This window comes from Rattus norvegicus, chromosome 7, assembly GCF_036323735.1.
Source record: "Rattus norvegicus strain BN/NHsdMcwi chromosome 7, GRCr8, whole genome shotgun sequence".
Taxonomy (NCBI): Eukaryota; Metazoa; Chordata; class Mammalia; order Rodentia; family Muridae; genus Rattus; species Rattus norvegicus.
This window is the reverse complement of record NC_086025.1, coordinates 117735140-117760687: the sequence shown is the minus strand read 5'-3', so window position 1 is coordinate 117760687 and position 25548 is coordinate 117735140. Positions and strand designations below refer to the sequence as shown.

The 25548-nt window shown below is 50.1% G+C and overlaps 1 protein-coding gene across 2 annotated transcripts in view; it reads right to left on the bottom strand.

Annotated features, from left to right (window-relative positions):
- The window catches only part of Arhgap8 (Rho GTPase activating protein 8), a 58520-nt gene that overhangs the window by 21344 nt on the left and 11628 nt on the right, over positions 1-25548 (bottom strand). For both annotated transcript variants that reach the window (XM_039078844.2, NM_001004242.1), the window contains 3 exons: positions 17199-17340; positions 5082-5169; positions 3884-4015 (listed from right to left, as the gene is read on the bottom strand). In XM_039078844.2, the coding sequence (XP_038934772.1) occupies positions 3884-4015; positions 5082-5169; positions 17199-17277 (299 nt within the window). In that variant the 5' untranslated portion in view covers positions 17278-17340. The remainder of the gene's footprint in view (positions 1-3883; positions 4016-5081; positions 5170-17198; positions 17341-25548) is intronic.

The following is a 25548-nucleotide window of genomic DNA, read 5'->3' as shown; positions in this document are numbered from 1 at the left end:
GACTGCGCGGTAGGCCTGAGACTCGGAAAATCCGTTTCTCAACTAGTTCAATTAAAGGACATGGATTAAAACCCAGAAGGAACTGAGTTGAGAGGTACACTCCTTTGGAGCTCTGTGAGTTCGAGGCCAGCTTGGTCTACGTAGAGAGTGCCAGACCAGCCAGGGAGACACAGTGAGATCCTACTGTGAAACAAAACCAGAAAGGAGTTGGGGAGATGGCTCAATAAGTAAAGTGCCTGAGGAACCCCAGAACCCACATAAGAAAATCTGGGGTGTGGTGGCAGGTGCTTGTAATCCTCAGAGACAGGGGGATCCTGGGCCAGAAAGCCTACTGGGCAAGTTCTAAGCAAATGATAGACCCTGTTTCAACAAACAAGGTGGGTGGTGCCTAAGAGGGGATGACAGTTGAAATTGACCTCCGGCTTGCACACACAAAGGCTCTGATCTCACCCCCTTGGCTCGCCCATGGCATTGTTTCTTGTTTTATAAAAATGTATTTATTTATTTCATGTATGTGAGTACAACGTCGCTGTCTTCAGACACACCAGAAGAGGGCATCGGATCCCATTACAGATGGTTGTGAGCCACCATGTGGTTGCTGGGATTTGAACTTAGAACCTCCATAAGAGCAGTCAGTGCTCTTGACCTCGGAGCCATGTCTCCAGCCCCCAATGCATGTTTTACATGACACATGAGTGAAGTAGAGCCCGTGGCTAAGGATATTCTCACAGATGCAGAAGGTGGGTGGACAAGGGTGTGGAGCATGGCCCTAAACCAGGAAAGCCTAGCTGCTGCTTTCAGAATGAAACCCAGTAAATCTGCCCAGGGCACTCATCAGTAGTGATGCCTTATGGGTGGTATGCATGAGGCCAAGGGGACTGGGGGGAGGGCACAGCTTCCTTCACAGATTGCTGTGAGGGCTGCAGCCCACCTGAGAGCCAGCTGCTCAACCACAATAGCACACCAGAAGGCCCCGACCTGGCTAGGGTTAGGGGATGAGTGTGACGCAGGTCTCAGGACAGGGATCAGAACTCAGATGGAGAAGAGAAAACATCTAAGCAGAGAGCTGAGGTGGCCTGGCTGGGGACACACAGCAGAGTGGGGAAGGACATCTGGAGGAAAGGGAGCCAGGTCAAGAGGAAGAGGGGCTGCATCAGGGAGAAGTTAAGCCAGAGCAGAGAGTTGGGGTGGGCACACAGAGGACTGCATGCAGGGCTCCCTGGGAACTCACTGTCAACTCATGAGGCCAACCAATAACACCACAGCCTGAAGCAACAAAGGGGATGGGACCTCTAATACACAGTCCTCAGAAAGGAGGCAGGATCCCTGGAGAAATGACAGGTTCAAGGGCTGAGGTGAGGGGGGAAGGGCTGAGGGGGGGGAGGGCTGAGCGGAGGTGGGAAGAAGCCTGGAGAGAATGAAAGAGTGAGATAGGACCCTGAGCCAGGCTAAGGGGCAATGGTGGAGACAAGATTTGTGTCATGTGAGCAACAAATAATAGTGAAGTACAAATTAAAGGAAGTTACCCCTCCAGAATCGTGGACATAGAGAGGCTTCAAGAAATCTGCTACCGGGGTTGGGGATTTAGCTCAGTGGTAGAGCACTTGCCTAGGAAGCGCAAGGCCCTGGGTTCAGTCCTCAGCTCCGGAAAAAAAAAAAAAGAAAAAGAAATCTGCTACCAGCTGGGTACGGTGCGGCACGCTTTCAATCCCAACACTCGGGAAGCAGAGGCAGTCACTGTGACTTCGGGGCCAGCCTGGTCTACAGAGTGAGTTCTAGGACAGTCGGGGCTCCACAGAGAAACCTCATCTCAAAAAACAAAAAGCAAAAACAAAAAAAAAAATTAAGAAAAGACAGAAAGGAAACCGCTGCTGTAGAATCCCAGAAAGCAGCTGCCCTCTCTACGCACCCTGGAGACCAGAGGTCATAAAAACAGAACAGGCAACCCCTGTTGCCTTATCAGCCAGAAAGGTTAGAGGTCACAGAAACAGGCAGCTTATCTCCTACTTCACACAGTTTCAAAAGTCAGTTTTGGGACTGGAAAAGCCAGGCCCTCTTACTTTCTACCAAAACTGACTCTCAGTTCCTGGACAGTGTGTTTTCCTGTACCCTCGGTTCTAAGCCACAAGGCACGACGAGGACACCAACCTCTCAGACCAACAAGGTCTGCTCTTGTCATTTTGAGGTTGAACTGAGTCTGTTCTTTCCCTTTCCTGCACTGACTTATTTCTTAAACAGATACCACTGAGTGACACACCAAGTCACCTGTCCTTGTTGATGTAAGTGAGAGGGGGAGGGGAAGAGAGGGAGGGGGAGGAAAGGAGAGGAGAAGGAAGGGGAGAGGGAGAGGAGAGGAGAGGAGGAGAGGAGAGGGAAGGGAAGGGGAGGAAAGGGAGGGGGAGGGGGAGTAAAGGAGGCAGGGAGGAGAGAAGTAGAGGAGAGGGAGAGGGAAAAGAGAGGAGAAGGAAGGGGAGAGGGAGAGGGAAAGGAGAGGGGGGGGGAGGAAAGGAGAGGAGAAGAGAGGAGAGGCGGAGGAGAGATATAAAGGAGAGGGAGGGGGAGGGAGGAGATGGGGGAGGAGAGAAGTAGAGGAGGGGAGGGGGAGAGAGGAGAGGGCGCATCCTACAAGTCAGTGCTGGCCAGTGCCCCATTGCCATCCAGTCCCTTGGCAGAGTGCAGGAAGCCAAAAGTGCAAGGCCACCAGTGGCATCTGGAGATTTGAAGCCGAGGTCATGTGCCCAGAGCATCACTTGAATCACATCTACAAAGCCCTGGCCACGAGGTGGGAGAGGGAGCTGCTCTCATTAGAAGCCTCAAACAGGGCAAGCACTCCTGGAATCAGGCTGTGTAAGGAGTGGATGCTTAGCTTAGCAAGCGTGGCCCGGCTTGGAGGGTGATAAGAAGTAGTCTGGTGGGAGGCTTCTGAAGGCCCTCCCAGCACAGATCAGAGCCGAATCCCAGTTGCAGGCCTCTAGGGACAGAGGGCTCATTATCGTCCACCTATCACAGTCTTGGATGGTTTCCGTGCCTAAAGCACCCACTTGTTTTGTTTCTATGGAGCCAAGATAAAAATTCCCATTCACTGCCTCCACCTCCCATCCCTAGAGAGTGGGAAAATCTTTATCAAGTTGTTTTGTTTGGGTTTGATTCTTTAACATGGTCAAATGTAGCCCAGGCTGGCCTCAGCCTCACGTAGCCTAGGATGGCCTTGAACTCTGGTCCTCCTGCCTCTAGAATACTGGGGTGACAGGCAGGCCCCACCATATCCAGCTGAGAGTGGGAAAGAAAGCAGGTGAGTTCAGCTCCTCCAATCTGAAGACCACTTCACCCTTTCCTCCTACCTCTACCTAGCACTGGCTGGCCCAAGTTAAGAGAGCAGGAAGTCAGGAAGTACTCCATCCCAGCCCAGGGACAGCTGTGTTCTCTGATGTCCTGCAGCATGTGGGTGAATGGCTGTTTACAGTGGATACAAGAGGCCTCCTGTGTTTGCAGACGTGACCTCTCACTTTGTCGCCCTTCAAAAACCAGTGGCTTGCTAGTCATGGTGGCACATTCCTTTAATCCCAGCCCTTGTGAGGCAGAGGTCTGGTCTACATAGAGAGTTCCAGGCTAGGCAGGGCTACACGGCGAGAACCTGCCTCAAAAACCCAAACATAATCACTGCCTTTTGCCCAGATGCTAATCCTCCAGCTACCTTAGACATGTCTGCCTCCAGCAACAGGACAGAAGTGTTGAGGTTCTGTAGCCTTCTCCCCAATGGACTCTCTCCATCACTGAAATGAGGCGCTAGCATCTGTCCATACCCACTGCATAACCCATGCCCCACCCCACCCCCATTCAGTCCCTGTGTGCCTCCCACCCCCATGTCCCCCTTGGTACGCACTTCCGGTCAAACTCCTTGTAGGCGTTCTGGAGCCATCCTAGGGATGGTTTGTTCTGGCTGCTGAGGCCATAGTGGAAGTAGACGATAGTATAGTCGTTCTCCACATGCTGGTCCAGTGTGTACTTCAGATACCTGAAGGGCACAAGACAGTTAGCTCTACATGAAACAGCAGCTACAGTCAGCCAGCAGGGGTCAGGAGCCGGCCATGCTCAGGCCATATCCAGAACCATGTGGAGACTCTCCTTGTCCCATGGTGACACCTGAGGTTCAGGTGAAAGGTTACCTCACTGACCCAAGGTCATACAGCTAGCAAGGGGACATGGCACCTCCCCAAAGACAGCCACAGTAAAGCCCCAGAAACCGTGACCACCCAGTATTTGGGGGGAAAAAGGTGCTTGCAGATGAATCTGGAGTCTTAAGGGGTGGGTGGATGCTGGATCTGCCAGGATGGCTTCCAGAAGTCTCAGAGATGCAAACCTGGACCCAGGCCCCTTCATGGGTCCACAGAGAAGACCCTTAGAGGGACAAGACTGCGTGAAGGTGCAGGCAGAGTAGATGTGATGCAGCCCCGGTGAGAGGTTCAAAGGTTGGCTCAGTACTTGGAACTAAAGGAGACCAGCCGCCTGCTCTGCCCCTGGAGGGAGCACTAAGGGAGCACATCTGAAGCGCACCTCCATTCTGGATAGAATACAGTTCTGCTCTTTCAGAGAGAAGTGACAGTTCACTAAATTCACAGTCACTTATAGTAACCACAGCAAACTGTTCAATGAGGTGCTGAGATTCGAACTCAAGGTCATGTAACTATCAGCCTTGCCCTCGACTCACCACTACAGTCCCACCTCAGCCATCTTGCTGACCTACTGTATTTCCAGAAACACACCTTCCTGCTCTCTAGACAGCCTGTGTCCATCAGGTATGGAAGACCAAGCCTCCATGCACTCAGCAGAGGGGACTGTCCCCAGCCTCCAAGGTCAGTGCCCACAGCTCAGCTAGCTAAGAGGGATTCATGCCAACATCCACCATTCCACTGGTGCTGGTGAAGCCATGGTAGCCCTGGTGGTGGGAGCCTTCCTCAGATAGCTACCGGGTAGATTCTGGAGATCCTGAGCTCGCTGCCTCTCTACAGCTGCACTGGAAACAGAGACCAAGGTGACCACGTTGGGAGGCAGACGCATGCAGGAGAGAACAGAGTACTTACTCCAGCAGACGCTGGTGGTTGAGCTGGTGCAAGGGTGGCAACCGGCAGCAGCTGAAAGTGAAGATGCGTCTCCCCTGGCGGTCATCCCCTGGAGGAACAAAGGTGTGAGCCTTAAGCCACTGGGCTGGATTTCCTCAGTCGTAAGCCCTGGTGGCCAGAGCAAGCCAGACTGGGCAACAGCTCAGGTGACACCCAAGGGGGGATATGTGACAGACACATTTCCTGAGAAAGCCTTCCAACTGTCCATCACTCCCATTTAACAGGTGAAACATTGGAGCTGCCGGCTTAGGTCAGCAGAGCCAGGTCCCACGGGTGGCATCTATTGGGTTTAATTTTTGCCACATTTGACTTCAAAGTACAGGATATGGCTGCCTCTTTCTTACAAAAGTGTCCCTCAGTATTCTCCTAGGACTCTGAGTCTTAGAGAAAGCCAGAGGGGTCAGGGGCCAGTTGTCCCTGAACGGGACGGGACCACACATCCAATACAGGAGGCCAAGTCACCCTGTGCTGTGATCAGCTCTTGGGACACAAGACTGCCATTAGGCCCTGGGGACAAATGTGTTCTGAGGACTGGCAACAGACACCAGATCTGAAGCTTCTGGTCTCCTTGGACCCAGGACAGGGGATGGTCTTCCGCTTCAGAGAGAAACATACAGCTCAGCTGGCTAGGAAAGAAACAAGCGTTTCCAGCATATAACCGATACGTGTGGCAGCCATGGTAGCCTTGGTGACAGGAGCCCTTTCAGATGGCTCTCATGTCCTATCCGCTGAGCCCAGGCTCATGCCAGGCATAGAGTGACACTTAGTGAGCTAGACCACACAGCCTCTCTCCAGAGGGACGGTAACTGCTGAGGTCCCAAACGCTGCATACACTACAGGCCATGAGCCCTATGGGCAGTTCTTTCTATCTCTACGGAACCCCAGCGTGCACACTGGAAGACTTAGGGTCGGGATTAGCATCAAACTATGCTGAGGGCCAGCAGCATATGTCACAGCTCCTGCGAGCTGGATTTGTTTCCCACACAGCTCTGCCCTGACACTTTATTACAGGGAAACACAGGACACAGGTGAGTACAACTGGGACACGTGCTGAGGACCAGGACACAAGGGAGAGACCAGCTCCCTAGGGTTCAAAAGCAGAGGAGACCTGGCTGCAAGGGCCTTTACTTAGAGTTCTCTGTTCCTCTCAACATGTGTGTGTGTGTGTGTGTGTGTGTGTGTGTGTGTGTGTGTGTGTGTGTGTGTGTAGAGACAGAGAGACAGAGAGACAGAGAGACAGAGACAGAGAGAAAGGAGTGTGGCACAGTCTTTTGGTTATGTTGAACCAAGAGTTAGCAAGAAGCACAAACAGGATCCCAGGTTGAGAGCATCTCTCCCTTCTCTGTCCCTTTATTTTTTTTTTTTTCTCATCCTGGCCTCAGGAGGACCTCCCATTCCAGGCCAGCCTGGGCTACATATTCATACCTTGTTGCAAAGAGGTGGGGGGTGGGTGTTCTACTGAGATGGCTCAGTGGGTCAGAGGCCCACCATCAAGGCTGAATTTGATCCTGGGTCCCACATTGATGGAAGGGAAGAACCAACTGCCACAAGTCACACCACACATACACACACACACACACCCCCCTAAATTTAAACCAGGCAACTCATAAATCCACCTCACAATGGCAGTCACCAAAGGAATGAAAAGAAATATGCCAACCAGCTTTAAAAACAAAACACAGGGATTGGGGATTTAGCTCAGTGGTAGAGCGCTTGCCTAGGAAGCGCAAGGCCCTGGGTTCGGTCCCCAGCTCCGAAAAAAAGAACCACAAAAAAAACCCAAAAAAAAACAAACAAACAAAAAAAACAAAAAACAAAAAACAAAACACAACTGGGCCAGAAAGATAGCTCAGTGGTTAAGAGCACTGACTGTTCTTCCAGAGGTCCTGAGTTCAATTCCCAGCAACCACATGGTGGCTCACAACCATCTGTAATGGGATCTGATGCCCTCTTCTGGCCTGCAGGCACACATGCAGGCAGAATGCTGTATACATAACAAATAAATCTTTAAAAAAGATAGCAAAAGAAAACTAAATTACTTTATCTTATGCGTACGGTTGTTTTACCTACATGTGTGTCTCTGTGTGTCATGTGCCTGCAGTGCCACAGAGGCCAGAAGAAGGCGTCAGATCCCCTGGGGTTATAAATGGTTACAAGCTTCCATGTGTGCACCGAGAATCGAACTCCCTGTCTCAACGTTCTTAACCACTGAACCATCTTTCCAGGCCCTAAAAAAATTCTTTTTTAATTTTTTAAACTTCAATCTTTAAACCTTTCTCATCTTTATGTGTGTTGTAAGGCGTGTATATATTTCCGTTCTCGCATAGAGGCTGAAAGTCAAGGTCAGGCTTCATTCCCCAGAACCTCTGACACTCCTACCTAAGTCCCCAAGCGCTAGAATTATTTAGGCCTGTTCTGCCACATCTGGCTTTCATTTCATAGAAGTCATCCTCCTGCCCCAGCCCTGGATGTCACCCCTCCTGAGTCCTCTGACCTGAGTCAAGCCGCCTGTTATTCTTACCGAGCTGCTGCCCCCTGGCCCTCCACACTGTGCCCCACATCTGTGAACACAGCACCCCATGCACACACAACAGGACAGGACTGAGAAGCTAGGCGTGTGTTGTGGGGTCAAGGTGTGTACAAGGGCTGCTGGCTGCAATGGGCCCCTAGTACCCTCAGGGAATTCACTATACACTTCAGGTTCGGCAGTGACATGTGTCGAGAAGCCACCATGCTGGACAGAGTAGACACTACACCTCCATCACACTGCACCGGGCAGTGCTGCCCCTGAGTGGACATCTCTGATAGGCTTTAGGGAAAGACGTTATGGAGGTGGCTTTGGGTTGAATACCGTTTACATCCCCCAAGACTAACTCATGACTTCCTAGAGCCTCTAAATGTGACCTTATTTGCAAATAGGGTCATCAAAGATTTAATTAGGTTAAAGTTCAAGATGGGGCCGTCTTGGATTTAGAACAAAGAGGCGGGAGAGAATCCAGCCGTGGGCCTGGGAGGTGGGCAGTGTAGGGATAGGCAAAGGCCAAGAGGTACAAAGGAACCCCGGGACTCCAGATGCTGGAAGGTTGGGGTGGATTTTCCCAGAGCCTCTGGGAGTAACCAACCCACCCATACCTAGAACCACGAGACTGAATATCTACTGTTAGAAGCTCCTAGAATTGAGGCCCTGTGTTCCAGCAGCCCCAGTGTCACTACCTGTCATTTAGGTCCATAATCTTAGTTTCTCTGTGTTCCTGAGGGTCTTAGGAAACAGAACTCAGTGGAGGGAAATGGACTCATTTACAGTTGGCCTGCACAGACCGAGGTGAGAAATAAAACAATTTGTTATGTTATTCATCTTACAACATACGGGAATCCAGGAGATAAAGGCCAGAGAAGACACCGCTGTGATGTGACTGAACCTGTCCCCTCCTGGGGTGTGGGGGGCCACACTGTACCTCAGGCTACGCCCCCACCCCAATCTCGATTCTCAGAAGGAAGGGCACACATGTCTCTACTTAGAACTCAGGATGTTCTATCCCACATCCTGTCTCGTTTATACGAGGACCAGGACACACGGCCACAGACGCTCACTCGACCTCAGCATTCATTTGCAGGTCTCTCAACACACAAAGCCTGGGTCCCACGGAACAGCCTCCAGTCATGACTCCCATCATCCTTTGCTTCCCTGAACCAGAGCGCCTCTGTCCTCCCTCCCCTGCAGCCCCATGCAGCCACCCATGATATCCAGGCTCCTCAGCCACACTTTCTTGTTTGTGGCCTCTTTCTCCTTCTCCCTTTGCCTGGCCTCATCCCAGGGGCCTCTGGGAACCCAGCAGGCTGGATGTCTAAGCCGAGACTCTTCCCAGAGAAGTCTGAGGAGAGCCCTCCAGCCCCCTTCAGGGCTGCTGCCTATCTCCTTCCCTGAAGCTCCAATCATCGGTGATTGCTTGCTTGAAGGACCAGGACCCGGAAGAAAACAAAAGCCCCCTTCTAGAAGGAGACCCCTCTTAAACTCGCTTGTGTTTTAAAGGATTTATTTATAGCCATTCTCCGGGTCTCTCCTCCCTTACTCCCCAAAACGTGATGCAGGACAGAAGAAGGCATACCTGGAAAGATAATGAACCAGAATAAACCCGAATCGCACTCGCTCACTGTGTGGGCTTTGTTCCCACCTCTGCGGCTGGAAAGCTGTTTGTTATGTGCAGCACCACGCCGTTCTTCCTCTGCGAAGCTCCAGAGCCTGCGTGGTGTTTAAGATTCCAGAACAATCTGCTTGCATTCAATCATCCATCATCCATTCATCTCCCTCTCCTTAAGAACTTTGGCCAGGCCTCTGTTTATTCAGAGATCTATGCTCTAACCAACCACATAGTCCCCTCCCCTGTCTGGCATGGGCTCTGGGCACAACAGCAGAAAACAGTGAGTCTTCCAAACTGGGTCTTCTTGCCTGGGCCACTGGGTTCCAGTGCCAACTGCAGCCCACGCCTGAGGCCCACTAATCCCTCAGATGATGTTCAGAGTCACAGTACGTCCGCTCCAAAAGATACCATGATTAAATGGCACAAGAGAAAGTAGGGTTGGCCCAGCAAGGTCAGAACCCAAGGGGCTCTTCTCGACCCCGAGTCAGATTAGACTCAGCAAACTACAGCATCAGTCTGAAGGCCTGGGTCCCATGAAACAGTCTCCATCTGTGGCTCCTCCCATCACCCTCTGCTTCCCTGCACCAGAGCTCCCCTGCAGCTCCATGCTACCACCTGTGATACCCAGGCTCATCAGCAACACCTTCTTTTTGAAGGCTTCTTTCTCCTTCTCCCTTTGCCTGATCTCAAGATCACTTAGCCAATGTTCACTGAGGCCAGCAGGAGATGCTACTTCTGCAGGCTGGGGATAGGGTGTCTCGGCCCAGCTCAGGAGGCACAAGACAGCTGTCCTCTACTGCTGCAAACAGGGGTTTCTACACTCAGAAGCCAGGAGAACCCCATAACACGAACACACACTCACTCTCTCTCTTTCTGTCCCTCTCCTTCCAAACACTCCTAGGAAACTGGTTTTAAAAATCCTTCCCCAGAATAAGCCCTTCAGTTAAAGTAGAGGCATATGTGGCTAAAGTCCTACTCACAGTAGGTCCAGTGGGTTCCCCTCAATTCATCATGTGATTATTTCCCCAGTTCCAGTTATATTTAACTGGGATAGATATACTTAGAAGTTGGCAGAATTTCCTCATTGGTTCCCTGACCTACACGGAAGCTAAATGAAGGCCATTGGAGTGCCTTAATCAAAGAAAGTAGTAAACCAAAGACAATATTGTATCCCAGGAGGAATGACAGAAATTAGTGCCACCATCAAGAAATTGGAAGGTGGGGTTGGGGATTTAGCTCAGTGGTAGAGCGCTTACCTAGCAAGTGCAAGGCCCTGGGTTCGGTCCCCAGCTCAAAAAAAAAAAAGAAAGAAATTGGAAGGTGGTGGCTCCATCCTTTTAACCCTCCTACCAGTGCAGAAGACAGACGGATCATGGGGAATGATAGCTGACTATTGGGAACCTAGTCTAGTAACTTCGCTTCCAGAGATGGTGTCCTTGCTTGAACAGATTAGCATATATCCTGGTACACGGTATGCAGATTAGCATATATCCTGGTACACGGTATGCAGATTAGCACATATCCTGGTACACGGTATGCAGATTAGCATATATCCTGGTACACGGTATGCAGATTAGCATATATCCTGCTACACGGTATGCACCTATTGATCAGAAATGTCCCAGGGACCTCCAGGAGCTCTTTGTTTCATACTTTTATAGTTCTATGTCATCTCTTCCACAAAATACCATACTGGTCCACTATACTGATGACATTTTGCTGATAGGGCCAAATGGGCAGAAGGACCAAGCAGTGTACCTCCATGGCCTCAGCTCCAGTTCCTGCTTCCAGGCCTGACTTCTCTGCCTCATGGACTCTAACCTATAAGATACAATAAGCCCTGTCCTCCTCATGGTATTTATTAGAGAAATAGAAATCAAACTAGGGCAAACCCTTCACGACATGGAAGGACCCATAACAAACCACAGGGATATCCCATGGTGAATGAAGCCAGCTCTGGGGCATCTGCCAGCAGAGCAGGCAGGACAAAGGCCAAGAAAGACAAGTCGCTTCTCTTACAGTGTCTTTCTGCACACCAGAGACCTGACCCACGCTGTAACGACCTCATCTTCTCTTACAGTGTCTTTCTGCACACCAGAGACCTGACCCATACTGTAACAACCCCATCTTCAGTCCAGAAGCTCAGCTCAGCCTCCAGCTCAACACTTTATACCATCTCTTGGGCTAGAGAAGGCTTAATGGTTAGGAGCCTTGACTGCTCTTGCAGAGAACCCAAGTTCAGCTCCTCGTATCCATGTTGGATAGCTCACAACCACCTGTAACTTCAGTTCTAGGCTATCTGATGCTCTAGCCTGTGGGCACCTGCACTCACATGCAAATGCTCACACAGACACACACACACACACACACAGACACACACACAGACACACACACAGACACACACACACAGACACACACACAGACACACACACACAGACACACACACAGACACAGATACACACACAGACACACACACAGACACACACACACAGACACACACACACAGACACACACACACAGACACACACACACAGACACACACACAGACACACACACAGAAACACACACACAGACACACAAACAGAAACACACACACAGACACACACACAGACACACACACACAGACACACACAGACACACACAGACACACAGACACACACACAGACACACACACAGACACACACACAGACACACACACAGACACACACACACAGACACACACAGACACACACACACAGACACACACACACAGACACACACACAGACACACACACAGACACACACACACAGACACACACACAGACACACACAGACACACACACAGACACACACACAGACACACACACAGACACACACACACAGACACACACACAGACACACACAGACACACACACAGACACACACACAGACACACACACAGACACACACACAGACACACACACAGACACACACACAGACACACACAGACACACACACACAGACACACACAGACACACACACAGACACAGTTACACACACAGACACACACAGACACACACACAGACACACACACAGACACACACACACAGACACACACAGACACACACAGACACACACACACAGACACACACACACAGACACACACACAGACACACACACAGACACACACACACACAGACACACACACAGACACACACAGACACACACACAGACACACACACAGACACAGACACACACACAGACACACACACAGACACACACACAGACACACACACACAGACACACACAGACACACACAGACACACACACACAGACACACACAGACACACACACAGACACACACACAGACACACACACAGACACACACACAGACACACACACACAGACACACACACAGACACACACACAGACACACACAGACACACACAGACACACACACACAGACACACACACAGACACACACACAGACACACACACACACACACAGACACACACACAGATACACACACAGACACACACACACAGACACACACACACAGACACACACACACAGACACACACAGACACACACACAGACACACACACACAGACACACACACACACAGACACACACACAGACACACACAGACACACACACAGACACACACACAGACACAGATACACACACAGACACACACACAGACACACACACAGACACACACACACAGACACACACACACAGACACACACAGACACACACACACAGACACACACAGACACACACACAGACACACACACAGACACACACACAGACACACACACAGACACACACACACAGACACACACACAGACACACACACAGACACACACACAGACACACACACACACACACAGACACACACACAGATACACACACAGACACACACACACAGACACACACACACAGACACACACACACAGACACACACAGACACACACACAGACACACACACACAGACACACACACAGACACACACACAGACACACACACACAGACACAGATACACACACAGACACACACAGAGACACACACACAGACACACACACACAGACACACACACAGACACACAAACAGACACACAAACAGACACACACACAGACACACACACACGGACACACACACAGACACACACAGACACACACAGACACACACACAGACACACACACAGACACACACACAGACACACACAGACACACACAGACACACACACAGACACACACACAGACACACACACACAGACACACACACAGACACACACAGACACACACACAGATACACACACAGACACACACACACAGACACACACACAGACACACACACAGACACACACAGACACACACACAGACACACACACAGACACACACACACACACATGGACACGGACACACACATACCATACACATGGACACATATACAAACATATACATAGATACACACAGACACACATAGATACACAGACACACGGACACACACACGGACACATACTCATACGCTTCTGCCATCAGCACTCTCCTCCTCAGCAAAAAAGAGTAACTGTCAATCACAAAGTTGGTTGTGGCCTCAGAGCTATGATGGCCAAGCGCAGACTCCTCAGCACGCCCGACAAGGCCCTGAGAAAAGGCTTCCCATTTTGTTTCCATCTCTCCCAAAAGTGTTAAAGACCCTGGACTAACGTGTTCTCTAGAGATGTGTATGGACACTCAGGTTGGAAGAGAAAGAATGGAGAGGCACATCTGCCTCCTCCCAGAATGAGACAGCTAGGTGGGGGTCTTGGTGAGGAAAATCACACTCTACAGCAAGGGGGAGAGAGGGGTGGAGGTGCAGGCCTGTGACCCCAGCATCTGGAAGAAGCAGTAAGAGTTTGAGGTCCTCCTGGCTGTCTAGTTCGTGGCCAGCCTGAGCTACGTGAGATCCCACCTCAAAAACAACCAAAATGAAAAAGACAAATGTTAGAAGGTATAAAAAGGAGTTACTGACAACACATCATGCAGACAGAATAACCCCAAATATATAACACTCATCACAAAACCTCACACACAGGGCAGGGACCAGGATGGGTACACATGGGCAATCCAGTGTTCAGGCGGCGGCTGAGGGAGAAAGACACTCAGGTGGAGGCTAGCAAAGGGAGACCCTATCTCAAAAACAAAACAAGCTTAGTATGTCACTTAGTATGTAGAGTGCCCCCTAACACACCAAAGGCCCTGGGTTCAGTTCCCCAGCACCTCCTTCACCTGGGGTGGTGGTATACAGGAAAGACTGCCATCTTGGCTGCTCCAGGGGCTCTGGAGCAGGAGCGCCTGGAGCAGGAGCGTCAGAAGTTTAAGGTCTTCCCTGGCCTCAGCCAGCGCCTGTTCCAGCTGGGCTACGGAAGATCCTTTCTCAAACCGACTCCACAGCAGAAAGGCTGCATCGCTGCTCTTTCTTCTGGAGCCAGTGGCATGGCTCAGCGGGTACCGAGTTCATGATGACCTGAGTTCGAATCCCAGAGCCCACATAAAGAAGGAGAGAACTGATTCCACAAAATTGTCCTCTGAGCTCGTGTGCACACTGTGGCATGCACACAGCCCGACAATAATAATAAATAATATTAAGGTGGAAAAACAGAAAACCCAGAAGGAGCAAAGATGGACAGAACCAACGGGAGTCATGTCCACTTAAAACAAACAAACAAACAAACAAACAAACAGCTAAGTGCACTTTCCAGAGCTTTAGAAATTCCTGTGCTAGGTAGACACAAAGCAGGACAAAGATGCAGAAATTTTGAATGACATCACCACTAACCAACCTAACCTCACTGAAAGACACAATATCATTCCCAGCACATGTAAAGTGTAAAGTACACATGCTTCTCAAGTGTACAAGGGACATGTGTGCAGGTTGACCACATGCAGAGTTTCTGGTCTCTAAATTTTCAAGTCTCTAACCTTAGCAATACTCTTAATGTTCTTACTCAGAATCTGGGCTTGGTATGACGGCAAGTATCTGTAACCCTAACTCTGAGGTGGCAGAGACAGGGAGATCCCCAGAGAAGGCTGGCTGGCCAGTCTAGCCAGTCAGTAAGCTCTGAATTCAGTCAGAGACCCTGTCTCAAATGCACACACACACACACACACACACACACACACACACACACACACGTGCACTTGTACATATGTGCACACAGACACACCACACATACACATGTGTGGGACACAGGAGTGCGTGCACACACACCAAGTATTGAAAAACTTTAAAAAATCATATGGGGGCTGGAGAGATGGCTCAGCGGTTAAGAGCACTGACTGCTCTTCCTGAGGTCCTGAGTTCAATTCCCAGCAACCACATGGTGGCTCACAACCATCTGTAATGAGATCTGATGCCCTCTTCTGGTATGCATGAAGACAGTGACAGTGTACTTATATAAATAAATAAAATCTTAAAAAAAAAGTCATATGGGTTCTGAGGCTGGAGAGGTGCCTCAGGTTAAGAGCCGTCTCTCAGAGCACCTGGCTACTTTTGCAGAACAACGAGGTTTGACTCCTAGCATCTACACAGGGTCTCACAATCATCCGTAACTCCAGTTCCAGAGGATCCAACAACCCCTTCTAGCCTTTGAGAGTATGAGGCCCAAACGTGGTACACAGATATACAGGTAGGCAAAATACTTACAAACATAAAATAAAAGATAAACAGGCTATTTTTTTTTAAATTTTGCTTTCAGTTTGTTTGTTTGTTCTATGTTTTTTTGTTTTGTTTTGTTTTTTTAAGGGTTTTAAGGGTTTTGTTTTTTTAAGGGTTGTTTTGTTTTGTTTGGTTTTTTTAAGGGCAGGGTTTCTTTATGTAGATCCGCCGGCCCTGGAACTCATAGAGATCTGCCTGCCTCTGTCTCCCATGTGCTGAGGCTAAATGCGCACTAAAGGATTCTATTTATAAATATTTGTTAAATAAGAAGCGTTAAATAAGGGGGCTAGAGAGATGGCTCAACAGTTAAGAGCACTGACTGCTCTTCCAGAGGTCCTGAGTTCAATTCCCAGCAACCACATGGTGGCTCACGACCATCTGTGATGCTGTCCAATGCTGTCTTCTGGTGTGTCTGAGGACAGCTACAGTGTAATCATATACATAAATAAATCAACCTTTTTTTTCTTTTCTTTTTTTCAGAGCTGGGAACCGAACCCAGGGCCTTGCGCTTCCTAGGTAAGCGCTCTACCACTGAGCTAAATCCCCAGCCCCAAATCAACCTTTTTTTAAGTGACCATTTCTTTTCTCTCTTTGGTAGGTATGTGATATGTAAATCCATGTCCTCCGTATTTGATCTAGCGTCCTTCTTTCCTAAGTCTAAAACTTTTTTCAAAAAAGGACACTAAAAGCTTCAAACAACCAAGTGCCCATTGGTCCCAGCCATTTTATGATCATTCTACACCCAGCAGGTGCCAGAACATTTTTTACTCCTGTTTCTGGGGGTTTTCAATTATTTGGGGACAGTACTTCTTGTCCACTACGTCAGTAGGATCCCAGCTCCTTAGAAGAAAGAGCCAACAATGACAGCTGGTGCAGGGGACTTAGCGTCAGGTTCTAAGTGCATGCTGAGAGGTCCGAAGGCCTAACTTCTATGAAGCACAACTTTGTCCTGACTCCTAACACCCTGCGAGGGCAAGCTGCTTGTCATAGTTTTTACACATGTCTGTTGCGGTGGCTGAGACACAGCAGTGTCCTCACTTAAAGACATCATCCACTTAAGAAGGTGGGGGGAGCTAACCTGAGCAGTTCAGACAGCACTCGGGACACAGACGCCATTGTTGTTGCTGTCTGGGAACACTGGTGGATTCTCTTGCTCTCTTTATGTTCTTCATTCCGGTAGCCCAGGTAGAGATAGGCAGCCTGTGACAACTCACTACCTTGCAAGCCCCTAAAGACAATATGGATCAGTCCTGGGGACCAGCCAGATAGTTCACCTACCTGCCACCTGCAGGATGCCGTGTCTGGCCACATCATAGAATGGGTGACTTGTGCTCAGCGTGGGGTCCAGGCCAGCCATGAACACCACTGAGGGTCCTCCTGTGGCCCTCAGTGTGGCTGCTGATTCCTTGTCTCTGCAGCTCTGTTGGGGAACACAGGAATTAAACGGAGTTAGAAGTCAAGCTAGGTTAGGGGGACTTATTCTCACTAAGGCACCAAGACAGGACCTAAGCATTGACAAATGACTAGTAAATACTATTGATAACCATTAACAGTTAGCTTTTGTTGGAACCATCCTTTCTCGGGGGCATTTTTGTTTTAAGCTGAGATGTTGCGAGTCAGAGGGACATGGACTCCCTAGCTGGTAGCTGTTAGACCCTCCCTTCCCTAGTGCGCCCCACTATTATCTGCCAAATAGCCAGCGGGCTGCTGCTCTGAGGTAGGCAGGGTCTTGAAGAAGTGCTGCTTGCCGTGGAAGCCCAGGTCTGTCTCCTAAAGCTCTGTTCAGACACACCCACTTCATCAGCCTGCCCCTGGATTTCTGCCAGTTTACAGCCTCCGTGAACCCTGCATGACCCTGCAGCCATTTCTACCAGGACTTGAGGGTCAGCACTTCTTCTGGTGACCCAGAAGAAGACACTTGACTGGTGCAGAGTTCCCCATTTGAATGAAGGCCTGCCTCACTTGTTAAAGTCACCCTTGCCAGACCCGCTCGGCCAATGTTCTGCTCCAGCTATATGGATAGGCTATGTGAAGGAATCCCTTTGTGAGTCGGAGGAAGGCAGTTTCCTGTGTTGCCCCTGGTACTGGTTTTCCACTGCTTTCTCAGTTCTGATCTTTTCCCTTTTCGTTTTTATGAGTTCTTCCTCACAATGTGTTTTGATCATAGTCACAGTCCTCCTCCACTTCTCCCAGATCCACCCCTGCCTCCCTACCCACCCAACTTCCTGTCTTCTGTTTCCTTTTTCTAAACCCACGGAAGTCAAACTTGTGCTGCCCATAGATTCTTGGATTCACGGCCTTCCACTGGAGCACGGTCCACTTACCAGGGCTACATTCTTAAAGACAAAAACAAAAACCTGACTCTTCTTCTCCTAGCAACTATCAGTTGCCAACAGTTCCTTAGCTAGGGGTGGGACTTCCTGCCAATCTCCCGTCTCCATACTGGGGTCTTGTCTGACTTGAGTTATAGGTAGAGTCCGCTGAACGGATAACCGGAAGAATAGCAGCCGTGGCAATGGGAGTAGCAATAAGAGGGCATCTGGAGCTGTGGGTGGTGGGTCATGCCTTAAATCTCAGTAGTTGGGAGGCAGAGGCAGACAGCTACCCGTGAGTTCAAGGCCAGCCTGATCTACATAGCAAGTTCCCGGCCAGTCATCGATATGTGGTGATATACTTCCTCAAAAGAAAACAAAAACAAACAAACAACGAAACCCAAAATAACCAAACAAACAAACAAAAAAAAAAGCACAGATGGAGATTTCCAGAAGCTAGGGTAGGAGCAATAAAAACAAGTGTGGTGGAGGCAAGAGCTGTGCAAATCGGAAGAAAACAAAGGCCTCAGTTGCTAGGAGAGCTACAGGGAGCAGTCAAAGGCCGAGATCTAGAACACCAGACTCTGGAGGGCTGGGATCCAGACACTCTGACCTGATTGCTGTAACACTAACTAGTATCAAGGGTTGGGATCCAGACACACACTGTTGAGAGCAGGCACCCAGGCCTAAGAGCTAAAACACTAGAGTGTACCACTTGCTGCTGCTGGACGCTGTACAGAGGGAGCTGAATTTCCCTCAAACATGCAGAAAGAGTGCTTGTCAAGAGCATAAGGGACAAGGATAGCCGACTCTGCCACTCCTTCCCCTGAGGTGCTCAAGGGAAGATATGCCCACAGATAGGTGTGAGATCTACAGTCCAGGCCTATTCTACAGTGATAGGGCTTCTGGCCAGCAGCCAAAGTGAACAGCTGTCATGTGAACCCCAGCATTTCTGGGCTCCAGTTAATCACACACACACACACACACACACACACACACACACACACACACACACGTGCATGCAGATAAAACGCTCATATTTATAACATTAAAATAATCCAATTTTTAAAGATTTATTTATTATATATGAATACACTGTAACTGTCTGCAGACACACCAGAAGAGGGCATCAGATCTCATTACAGATGGTCATGAGCCACCATGTGGTTGCTGGGATTTGAACTCAGGACCTCTGGAGGAGTAGTCAGTGCTCTTAAACACTGAGCCATCTCTCCAGCCCCCAATTTAAAAAAAAAAATCTTTATTTAACATGTTTTAACAGGCCCAGGCCATCCTTTTAATATCTGTCCTGTAAAGCATTTAAAAACTCTGGTAGAGTTGGGCAATGGTGGTGCAGGCCTTTAATCCCAGCACTTGGGAGGCAGAGGCAAGTAGACCTCTGAATTCGGAAGTCGAGGCCAGCCTGGTCTACAGAGTGAATTCCAGGACTGCCAGAGCTGCACAGAGAAACCCTGTCTTGAAAAATGAAACCAAACCAAACTAAACCAAAAGAAAGACTCCTCTGGCTGGCAGTTAGAATTAGTAAAAATCAAGCTTTAAGGATCGTGTATACCAAAGAACTGCAGAGCTGAGGGTATGGCTTGGTGAGTAAAGTACTTGGTTTGTACGCATGAGGACTCAAGCTCAGTTCCTCTAGGACCCAGGTAAAACAGCAAAACACAGCAGCACACGCTTGCAACCCCTACCCTGGGGAGATGGCACAGGAGGGGCTCTAGGGCTCACTGGCCACCCAGGCTAGTGGATTCAGTCAGTTCCAGGTTCAGTGAGAGACCTTGTCTCGGAAAACAAAGTGGAGAGTGCCTGAGGAAGACACTAGACACTGACATTTGATTTACACACACACACATACAGAGAGAGAGAGAGAGAGAGAGAGAGAGAGAGAGAGAGACAGACAGACAGACAGACAGACAGAGAGAGACAGAGAGAGACAGAGAGAGACAGAGAGAGACAGAGAGAGAGACAGAGATAGACAGACAGAGACAGAGATAGACAGACAGAGACAGACAGACCAGCAGGCAGACTTCACTTCACTGACCAAAACACAGAAGTGCTGACGAAGTGCATGTCTTCAAATACAGATGGGAAACCAAAACCATAGCCAGGAGACGTCACTAGACGCCTCAGCCGCTCTGTGCTCTGATGAGCAGGGAGACTAGACCCCTCTAGGCTAAGGTATAAAACTTGTTAGCACTATGGCTGGGGGATGTGTACACTTGGTGACATCGTACTGGTTAGTAAGTGTGAGGCCAACCTGGGTTGCACAGCAAGACTCTGTCTCAAAACAAAAGCCCGCCCCTCCCAGTCTTCAGGTTACAGAAATTTTTAAGACATATAAGCAAGGGCTGGAAGTAGGTAGCGACAGAGGGGAAGCACCCATCTTAACTACCGTGCCCTGGGGACAACTGATCTCTGTTTTTCAGAGCTCTGCGCTGCGTAAGTACAGACACTAACCCAAGATGGCCTCCAGGTCAGTGTCCAGGACAGGAAGTCCATGACTGTTGACATTCAGCTTCTGCAAGTTCTACACCAGGTGAGTGAGTTCTCCCTGCTGAAGTCCCCTGCAGGGGTGTTAACCTGGTCACCTCTAACAGGAGAGTAGGTCCTTAAGACCTCGTTGTTCCTAATTGCTGCAGACCCTCTCACTTGGTCGAGTTGTCACACACCCTTTCCGCTCCCCATGCTGCCTCTTCTCCTTCACTGAAGCCCTGGCCATCTGTACCCTGGGAAGGACTCTGTCACCACACTGCTGTGTGGCCCTGGTCTGGAGCTTTGTCCCATCTGGGTGGTCAGACAGGCAGGCAGGGCGGTTGCTAAACTCACTGCCAAGTTCCTGGGGTTGCCAGAGCAACGTTGGCAGGAGATCCTGAAAGCAGGGCATCCAGAGTTGGGGAGGAACAGAGGAGGCAAAGGTCCCAGGAGAGGGCCAAGGGTAGGACGCCCAGAGGAGACAAGAAGAGAGGGGCCCCATGTGTCCCAGGCATCCCTTCTACATAAACTTGCAACAGACCTAGAGACACAGCGTACTAACTAAAGCGCCTGTAGTTCTGGACCACCCACCTCCTAGTCCTGTCTGTGACATTCTTTCCTACACTAGTACGGATGGCTCAGCCCTCCTATACGTCACATAGAGACTTGACCCTGTGGTGGCCTCACCCACGGTCTCCCCAGACCTACACCAGTGTTTTTCCACATCACCTAACTCTAGACGCTGAGGCCCTAGGCTGAAGAGCCACTGGCCCGGGCCCCAGATGCATACTCGGAATCAGGTTTGCTTCGCTGGCTGGGTACAGGGCACCAACGCCAGGCTCCACCAGCCCACCCTCTCTGCAGCACTCCTCAAATCCAAAATCATCCGCACTGGATGACTGGGGACCTAGCTAGTGTGGGATGACACTCTGGCTGGGACCCTGTGCCTACACCTTAAAGGGAAGGTCTATTACAAAAGCCAGCGAAGGAACTTGGGCCTCAGCCCACAGCCTAGGACACGCACACCCTGAGGCAGCTGGCCAGGAACCAGTAACGGCTGAGAGGCCAGGCCTCACGCTATCCACAGGCCTTAATATCTGTGCAGAGCCCACCTCAGGGCCTCTGAAGCAGCGAGGCTTCCTTTTCCTCTGACCTCGGCTTTAGCCGATCAACATTCGGATCTTTTCCCTTTCCAAGCTCAAAGTCTTTACCCCTTGGCACAGGCCAGATTGTTTTTCTTCTGAAGTTTGCATAGTCAGCCCTGCACCACTGCCAGGAGGCAGTTTGCTGGGGAGGGCCAGGTGCTCCCTTCCCTCTGCAGCCATTGAGTGGGAATTAAAGCAAGGCTCTCCCAGCATCCTACACTGCTCTCAGCATCACCTGACTCCTGGGGTTCTGAACCGTGGAGAGAGCTCAATATGTAGAGAAAATGATGATGATATGATGATGATATAAAATATATATATAATCTCTCTCTCTCTCTCTCACACACACACACACACGCACGCACGCACGCACGCACGCACGCACGCACGCACGCACACACACACTCCAGGACCAACCATATGCTAGGCAATCGCTCTTCCACTGAGACACCACTCCAAACTCCATATATATATGGCATGTGGTTGTACAGACATGCAAACATGGAAGCCAGGGGAAGGCATTAGCAGTCCTGTCTGCCTCCGCCTTACTCCCTAGAGACAGGGTGTCTCACTGAACCCAAAGCTAGGCTGGCAGATAGCCTCAGAGATCCTCCTGCCTCCGCCCCTCTCCGCAGGGCTGGGGTTATGGGTTCATGGGCACACCCAGCTCTGAGCCGGATGCTGGAGACCTAAACTCAAGCTTTCACTCACTGCAAGCCCCCTTCCTCACTGATCCATCTCCTCAGTCCACTCCCACCAATGTACGTTTTTAAAACTCCTGCCTCAGCCCTGGCCACAGGCACTGTCTGGCCTCTATCCATCTTCCTCCCTCTGGGGAATTCTCCCTTTCCCACCGGAGGGTCAACCCTCTTAACCCGACAAGACAGCTCCCACTAGGGATGACCAGAAATTCACAACTCCCTGCTCTCCCTTGGTGGAGTAAAGTTTCACAGGGGCTCAAGAGCACACCCACCCCCACACCCCATGCAAGGCCAGCATAGTCAAGGCCCCTCATAAATGCCAGAGTAACAAGTCACACTGCAAACAGACCCTTTGTCCTGCCTCAGTACTTCTGAGCCTTAGTCCTGTCCCCCCCAGCCCTGCCGGGCTCTGCCTGTGTCCCCTGCCTCCACTTGAGCACCAGAGTCTCCCTCAGGAGGGGACTTATCCCTGGGGGGAGCCAGCGGCATCTATGAAGCTGGGAAGAGCTTCAGTCTTTATCAGCGCCAAAGACCAGAACAGGCGATCCCAACAGCAGGCGTGCTATGCAAAACAGATTCCAAACCACCCAAGGGGTCTATTTATAATTCACAGCAAAATGGTTTGTTGCTGTCAAAATGTGTTTGCATATTACACAAACAGACCCTTATAGCAATTATCTTAATGTAGAACCTACTTACTTCGGGCAAATTAATGCAGGGTTTACCTTAGCCAGCACAGCCGGAGAGGGGAGGGGGGACACACAGATAAAGAGCTCAGGGATGTGCACACCTCCTGGCTCTCTCCGAATTCAGGAGAGGGGCCCCATGCCACCACGCCCAGCCCTCCAAGGCTCAGAAAGAAAGAGACAGCGCCTCAGACACACCACAGCCAGGGGCCATTTTTTTTTTCTCAGCTACACTCATGGCCGCAAGCCTTCTCATTGCTGCTCATTACACCAGTACCACATGGGCCTAGGCCTGGCAGGAGGCATACACTGGGCCAGGGGGAGATATAGGAAGTCACCAGAATCCAGATCCAGGTGAGAGTGGGGGGAGGGTTGGGTGGGGGAGTGGGTGAAGTCCATGGGGCTGACTGGCAGAGCCAGCTCAAGGTCCCTCCTTGTCTAGCCTCCCTCTCACAGTCTGGGACCCCTTCTATCACCATTTGGGGCTAGCTGGTACCTCTGTCACAGCTCCCATCACTCATGTTCAGTGCTGGGCTGGGGCCCTGGCCTTCTTCTACTCTCCCCAGAGGGCGCTGAAGCCCCACATCTTCCCTGCCCTCCCTGTCAATGACAGTCTCAGACTCAAACATCCCTGTTTTAATTGTTCTTCTGTTGCTGTGATAAAACACTCTGACCAGAAGCAACTTTGAGGAAAGGGATTGTTTCACCTTACACTTCCGGGTCAGGGGTCATCTTTGAGGGAAATAGGACAGGAATGTGCAGGAACTGAAGCAGGAACCAAGGGACCACTGCTAACCGGCTTGCTCACTGACTCACGCTGTTAGTTTTCTTAAAAACCCTGGGCCCACCTGCCTTGGGACGTGCTGCCCACAGTGGGCTGGACCCTACCATGCCAATCATCAATCCAGGCAGTCCTTCACAGACATGGCCGCATAGGCCAATCTGACTTGGGCAATTCCTCAATTGAGGCACCCTCTTCCCAAGCGACCTTAGGTGTGTTAAGAATAAAAAGCCGGGGCTGGGGATTTAGCTCAGTGGTAGAGCGCTTACCTAGGAAGCGCAAGGCCCTGGGTTCGGTCCCCAGCTCCGAAAAAAAGAACAAAAAAAAAAAAAAAAGAATAAAAAGCCATCAGTACACACACACACCCCAGCCCTAGCTCCAGACTTGACTTCACAATGCCTACCTGATGTTTCCGTTCCAACTTTCTTCACATCGATGGCTTCCTGGAGCCCCATCCCCCGCCCAAACGCTGCCATCCAGAACACAAGAGGGAACACTTCCACCCCCGGTCCCTTTTCCTTTAGCCGAATGGGCCTCGGGCACTCTTCAAACACTGAGCTGTGACCACCTCTGAGTCGCTGCACAAACTGTCCTTGTTACCTAGAACACACAGCCCCACATCAGGCAAGGGATCAATCACCAGATTTAACCATCGCCACTGGCTGAAGTCCAGTCTGGAGTCAAGTCTGCTCCATGGGAGCTCACATGGGAATCTCAGTGACCCAACGATTCTAGTTGACCATCCCATGGAGTTAAGAACCATCCCTAACTCTAGTTCCAGGGTATCTGACACCCTCTTCTAGCCTCTGGGGCACTACACACATGGCACCCAGACATATATGTAGGCAAAACACTCATACACATAAAAAAAATAATAATCTTTACTAGTTAAACAGGGGCTGGAGAAATGGTTCGGTAGTTAGGAACACTTACTGCTCTTACAGAGGATTGAAGTTCAGTTCCCAGAGTAGATCACAGCCTCTGTGACTCTAACTCCAGGAGATCCAAAACCCCTCTGGTCTCCCTGGACACCTGCACTTATGTGCACAAACCCACATATACAGACACATAGGTATTCACACATACGTGTAATGAAAAATAAAAAATAAAAGTTTTTTTTTCCCAAAGTGGAGAAATAGGAGCTGCAGAGGTAGCTCGATGTTTGGCCTCCAGGTCTTTCAAGGATCTGATCTCGGTTCCCAGCACCCACCTCAGGTGACTTACAACTACCTGGGACTCCAGTTCTAAGGATCTAATGCCCTATTCTGGTCTCTGGGGGTTCTGATCAACAGAGTACACACACACACACACGGGGGGGGGGAGGAAAAACATAAAATGAACCTTTTTTTTTAAATGAACCTTTTAAAAATAGAACTTACTATCACACACACACATGTACATACAAACATACATGCATGCACAAACATGTACACATACACAAACACACACATACAGGCACACACAAACCCACCTGCCCAGCCTGAGAGACAGGTAGCACATCTGCAGAGACCTCAGG